This window comes from Clarias gariepinus, chromosome 2, assembly GCF_024256425.1.
Source record: "Clarias gariepinus isolate MV-2021 ecotype Netherlands chromosome 2, CGAR_prim_01v2, whole genome shotgun sequence".
NCBI lineage: Eukaryota > Metazoa > Chordata > Actinopteri > Siluriformes > Clariidae > Clarias > Clarias gariepinus.
The window spans coordinates 22782874-22789526 of record NC_071101.1 but is presented as its reverse complement, the minus strand read 5'-3'; the positions used below and the strand labels follow the sequence as shown (position 1 = coordinate 22789526).

General features: G+C 35.9%; 1 protein-coding gene across 3 annotated transcripts; it reads right to left on the bottom strand.

Annotated features, from left to right (window-relative positions):
- Positions 1-1963: 1963 nt before the first annotated feature.
- Positions 1964-6653, bottom strand: snx20 (sorting nexin 20). 3 transcript variants are annotated; one of them, XM_053485854.1, is made up of 5 exons: positions 6635-6653; positions 4073-4173; positions 3801-3943; positions 3551-3693; positions 1964-2718 (listed from the first exon to the last, which is right to left on the bottom strand). In XM_053485854.1, the coding sequence occupies exons 2-5, from the start codon at positions 4090-4092 to the stop codon at positions 2050-2052; spliced, it is 975 nt and encodes a 324-aa protein (XP_053341829.1). In that variant the 5' UTR covers positions 4093-4173; positions 6635-6653; the 3' UTR covers positions 1964-2049. The 3 variants fall into 3 exon arrangements, with proteins under 3 accessions (XP_053341829.1, XP_053341820.1, XP_053341811.1); XM_053485845.1 differs by lacking the exon at positions 6635-6653 and adding an exon at positions 4317-4371; XM_053485836.1 differs by lacking the exons at positions 4073-4173; positions 6635-6653 and having other exon boundaries at positions 3801-4066.

The following is a 6653-nucleotide window of genomic DNA, read 5'->3' as shown; positions in this document are numbered from 1 at the left end:
TTAGACCGGTGCAAGACCCACGTAATCGCACAGTCGAGCATGCAGCGTCTACTCATGCCTGATGCACACATGATGGAAACACAACAAGACTGGAAATACTTTTATTTACGTATGGTCATTATAATGTTTTTATTCATGATGGCTTTAAATTATACTTAAGTTTGTACAAGTGTTTTCTCTTTATAACTGTAAACGAAATGTTTACATAAACGTTTAATCACATTAATAAATTATGAGGCACCAAGTTTTTGAACCATCTGTGAAGCCACGGTGGAATTTTTATTATATCTAAATAATTGATGTGGACCCTAAAATTTATGCATTTTTTTCCATGAGTGTTTATAGTGATGGGAATCACCAAGGACCACCTGATAAGATATTATCGCAATACCTCGGTGACGGTTTGATTTGCATTAAAAAAAAATTAAATCATGATTTTATGAATATTTAGATTCTGTATACATTTTCTTTTTTAGCTTGTGTTGCAATTTTAAACAAAGTAAGGAAATATTTTACCCTTGAGAATGCTTTGCTGTCTGCCAGTGTGGATAGCTTAGAGAGTACCATCTGTAGGGTTAAAGAGGAACCGCAACTTCAAATCCAAAAATATATAAATTAAAAAAATAAGCTTTAAAAAAATCGATTTTGAATTCAGTGATTATCATACATGAATGATTATCATACATTTTTGCATAAAATGATTTTTAAAAATACAGTGGAACCTTGATTTGTGAGTAACTTGGTCTGTGAACGTTTTGCAAGGCATGCACAATTTTTAACTTGAAATTGAAATTGTAACCAAATAAACCAGCGAGGGCTTAATTCACGTATACAAGTAGTACTTGTAACAACTGAGCCAATGGTTCTTTTCTCGGGTGCTAAGGGATTATGGGTAATCATCTCCCATGCTCAGTCTAATAGTCAACATATGTGCACATGTGTAGTGTTTATTATAACATTGTGACAACGTGTGTGTGCACGCGCGTAAAGCTAAAGCGAGTGTCATTAGAGAGATTCCTTGCTAAAGTTCCAGAGTCTCTCTAGAAAGCAGGGATTCCATTAGTGTGTGTGTGCAAGTGTCAACTTGTTAAACAAGCTTCCCGACAGAGTAGTGTTTTCAATACTGTTTGTGTGTTTGTACGCGCACTCACATGTGTGTGTGTGTGTGTGTGAAAGTCATCCTACACAGCAGCCTCCCTCCTCCTCTCCTTTTGCCTTCACACATAGAGTACACTCACACGTATGCCCGCACAAACACACACACACTAATAGAAGCACTGCTCTGTCGCGATTGTTTTTAAAGGTAAAATGCAGGTCAATTTGTTTTATTTTTACTTTATATTTAATTATTTTTATATGAATATTTTTGGGTTGTGGAACGAATGATCTGAGCTTCTATTATTTCTTATGGTGAAATTGATATACCAGTGCTTTGATATACAAGCACACTTCTGTAATGAATTATGTTTGCAATCCAAAGTTTATTTGTATGTTATTTAAATTTCCTGTTTGTGATGCAAGGACTAAATGCAAATGGTCTCTTTTTAAATAACATATGTCTAACTTATGTATTAGAACTGACTCCTTTTTGGTATATTAAGGAAGATCTGATGTATAACTAGATATCCAAGATTAGGCCTAGATTTTAGCAAAAAAATAAAATAAATACACTAGGAAAAGGTGGAATCTGGTTATTTGTAGCATGGTGTACATCATGTTATAGAAATAAATAAAAATGCATATCATTTTTAGAATGACATGAGAAAAATCCATTTAATCTAGTATTAGATTAAATTTATGATCACAAAAACAAACATATTTTAAGAATAACTTTGTTTTTATACTTGTTCTTCTTAAACTGATTGTATAACATCTTGTTTAAAAGCTTTTATCACTCACAAAAAAAATCATCTTGCCAACATCCTAAAACATGTACAAATAATAATCACAGCATGACATCACACCCTGGCCCACAATAGTTTTAATATATTGAAGACATTTTATTCAAGTAAAGTTTTATTGATTTGGGGGATAATGAAAACCTTGGGTTCATGTAAACTCTTGCACCACAAGCTGTTTTAGTGACATTAGTGTCTCTGATCCATGTGTGGAGTTTTGAACTCTGATCAGTTCTTCTTGTAACTGAGCCACAGGGCGCTGTAATTTATACCCCAGATCAACCATGGCCTCCAGTAGCGGGCTACGATACTTGCGCAGTCCATAGCGCCTTACTGCTGGCAGCGCCCTGTGTCCAGTCTGAAAAGCTGCATGGAAATCCTCCAGGTCCCTATGACACACAAAAAGAGCACAAAGTGTTTGCACAAGCAGGGGCGAATCATGAGAGCACAGTTTCTCCTGGAGCACTAATGCATTTTGCAGAACCCCCAGGGCGTGTGAGTAGCGGCCTCCACGCAACAGGTCATAGGCAGTCTTCAGCTCAGGGTGAGTGAAGAATGCTATAAAAGCAGGTGAGTGGCGGATGTAGCGCAAAGAGTACAGCTGAGTCAGGTAGTCACAGAGAGTCACACGCCGTTCAGCGATGTTCTCCTCACAGAAGTTTCCCATCAGCTTCTTCTTGGGCAAGGTGACATCCTCAAGCTCCTCGCTGAAGTCCTGAAGAAGCTCATGGTGCAAGTGGAGGAAATCAGAGTAGCGGCGCTCGATGGCAGCATGCTTACGATCATAACTGCCTGATCTGATTAGTATTATCTGATACACCTGTGAAGAAGCACAGTTGCATTTCATTGGCTTTGTACATGTACTTTATATAATGACATCTACTTCCACATCCACTCTAGCACCAATAATCCAATCACCCTTAGCTCGAAACACAACACAAGTAAGGAGTGAGAAAATGACCTCCAATTAATTATAATTAGTAAAAGTAATATCAAACACTCACAGACCCGAGGCAAAAATCTAACTCTTGACCCTGGTGGTGCAAGTTCACAGTGCTAACCATTGTGCCACACAAAGTCAAACACCCACAGATGAAATTACTACAAAGCATTAAATTATAAAATCAAATAATAAAAAAATAAATAAATGTACTCATCAACTATTAACTCAATCTTGAGGGCTAAATATTTTTGGAGAATTTCAATAGTGTATAGAGTATGACTATCAACTAATAATGATAATAATAATAATAATTATATAAACAGCAGTTTACCCACATGTATGGCTTATTTTGTTGTAACCATCTGTACAGCTGTACTCTATGACGTGTGATGTTTTGCTAACTAGTTTAAGTCCAAATTCTAGTGGGCTGACAATACTTGCAGCAAAGCCTCTTCTAATGTCCATTAAGTTCAGTCCTTGGACCGGTTTTCTCTCATTGGAGTGGATGGCAAGTCTATCGAGCATTTCCTAACTCCTAGTTGTGGAGCACATATCATTTTTCATGAGGTTTACTTTGCTAAATGCACACTCACCCCAAGTCATCCTATAATGTGATTGGCTCCCAATGTAACATTGTATACAAAAGATAGAGTTCTACTGTGTTGATAATAATGCACAGTTAATCTGTTTGAACCATGCCTTAACTCACCACATATCTGGATGTTGTGTGTTCTATAGTACGGGTGGATGGGATCTGAAACAGCAGTTTGACAGACCTAATCTCTTGTTTTACCGCCCTCCAGTGCTGCTGAAGCTCTGCCGTAGTGAGACAGGAGGCACTGGTGCCTTCGGCTGCATGCAAGAAACAGTGATTAACCTAATAATGAAATTATTAGAGTATCATGTACAGTACAGTACATGTCAGACACCCAACATCCTACGCAACAGACATTACTGACCAGTGTCAAACGATGTCTCTCCTAATTGCTCAGAGTTAAGCGGGTGTGTGGTTTCATCATCGGTCCTCAAGTTGAGAAGCTGAGTCTCTGAATCCATGGCCACAGCATGTCCAAATTTCCTCTTTTCTTCTTGTGAAGTTGAACTTTCATCCATCATCACCACAAGTGTCATAAATATTAAATACTGTACTACATCCTACTGCTATACATATATTACACTGAGAAGAAATTCTAACTAGTTGCACAGCTAAGAAAACACATTTAAAGCATACCTTTGTAAATCCAATGACATGTAGTACTCTGTGTTCGCAGTTATAATTGCCAGTGGCGGAGGAAGTGGTCTGTTCTCTTTTCCTCTTAGTCTCTCATAGTTCTGCAACAAAAAGCGAGCACAACTGAAAAGAATTCAGTTACCTGTGTGAAGAACTTGGGTTAAACCATGATGTCTTTACAGTAAATCGGTGAAACTTTAAATCTACGTTAGATACTTAGTTTGTAAGCCGAAACTGAACGTACCGAAATATTTCTTTCTAAACTATAAAAGTCAGTGATGTAAAACTGGCATGCTAAATATTTTCACAAGAGGAAGTGAAACCAAAAGATGGGAGGGTACCTGTTTTTCATAAATTTCATTTATTTCATCACCCCATCCTTTTTTTTTTTTTTTTGGACTTTCCGCTACCTTGCTAAGTTTTTGGAGAAACAATGAGAGGACATAAAAGGAAGACATTTATAAAACTACAATACAATGCAATCTGATAGTTTGGTGTGTGTTGTGGTTTTTGCTTCTGCAGGTAAAATCCGTAATGTTATCCAGCAGGGGGCGATGTTTTGTTTTTAAAACACTTCCTTTACATCCGTGAATCAGGCATGTTTACTAAACAAGAGTATGACTTTATAACTTTGTATTGATATATTCGTGCGTTAATTTAGAAAATACTGAACCTAAAACCTCTTTAGAACGTCTTAGAGATAAGAGATGTTGGAAAGAGGCCTGTTGATAAAGCTGAGCTGGTTAAACCCATTCACCATGTTTGCCAGCTGGTGAGAGTTGCTAAAATATAAACAATTTCTGAAGTAAAAATACTACTACTCCTATATAATCTACTCTACGTTTGATCCTGAGGTTGATGACGATTCGTTCTAATGTTTCCTGTGTTCTCTCTGTGTTTGTGTGGGTTTCGTCAAGGTCCTCCTGTTTTCTCCAAAAAATATGTACATAGACATATTACCTACCAAAAATTGGCAAAGCAATAAACGTAATAACAAAGTATAGCTTTCAGAGCTGTGCCTTCAGAGAGCTTCCTTTACACAAACTACATAACATGAGAAAATAACCAAAGAGGAAGAGTAAAACAATAATTTATATAAAAAAAACAATAACATTAAAACAGACAACAGTAAATATAACAAACGAAATTAAATCCCCCCCCCCCCCCCCCGAATCTGAACATCCCTGAAGGTGTGATGTTATGGCGATGGTTGTAGTTTATAGTTCCTGTAATGTGAAAATGATGTTTGTGTGTACAGTTCCTACAGACAGCTGCATCTCTTCTGCAAGTTGGTGACAAGTTATCCATCGCTTTTCAAGGATAAGTCAATTCACTTGTTGAATGTTCTTGTGAACATGTGCACTGGGCTCTGAGATCCAAATTGGCCAGGATCATCATTCACAGAAGTACAGCCTTATTTAATACTTTTGCATCATTTAAAGGTTTAACTGTGGCTCATCACCTTACTGTGCATGAAGTCTTCTGTTAATACCAGTAAAAGATTTTTCAAGAATAAAAGATTTTATGACACTTTTGTTATTATTATAAATATGCAGTTAATAAAATAAAGGCATTACAATAGTGTGTTCAGTATGAAATACTTCTATAAAGGCTGAGTGCATAATGGTAGTGAGAGCACTCATAACTCTATAACATTGCTATGTTTTCTCATGATGCTTCTCCTTTTTTCTATATAAACTTTTATCTTACATTTGCTTTCTACGTCTGGTTAAAATACAGCTGTACTGTTAATTTTGTAATGTGTTGTCAAAAATTTTAAATGGTAAAATAAACCTTCAAATGTTAGCATAAATTGTAGAAGTATTATTTATTTCAGTTATTTAACATAGATGAGAGAAAAATATTTAGTATTCAATGCCTTATTTAGATGGTCAGAATATACTGTATTAAATACTATATATTAGTAAAAAGAAAAGAAATAATAATCATATCAGCTGAATGTGATGTAATGTAAATATTCTCTAATAAAATGCATACCTGACATTTGCATTTATATCATTAAATAAATGTAACATTTCCATTGTAAAACAGTTAGTTCTGATTAAACTATCTGATTAGAAGGGTGGGGTTTCACTGGGGAGTGGTTAAATTTCATGTAAGCACATGTGTATCATTCTACTTGCCTGTATTATTATTTTATAACATTAGTAATAGTTATCATCAGCAGACATAGCAAACAATGCAATTTTTCTGAATATACTTTTATTGGCCATACTATCATATCAGCACTTTCATTTCAAGGCTACTGTCCCCTTTGTCACTGCTGTGGAGGTGTGAATGTGTTACGTCATGTTACATTTTTAGTGGTTTGTGGGCGTACCAGGTTACAAAACAATTAACCAGAGAGAATAAACCAAAGTGTTTGGTTATCTTTAAACAAAATTTAGACAGATACTCTAAGTAAGGTAAAGGTTTCTTAAGTAGAATCATTACTGGCGACAATACAAAGATTCATCACTATAAGCTTGAGAGTAAACGGCTTATAGAGTATAGAATGGAAAGTCCTGATATAGTCCTGATCTTGCTCTGTCTGAATTTCACCTGTTTGGTCCCTTAATGC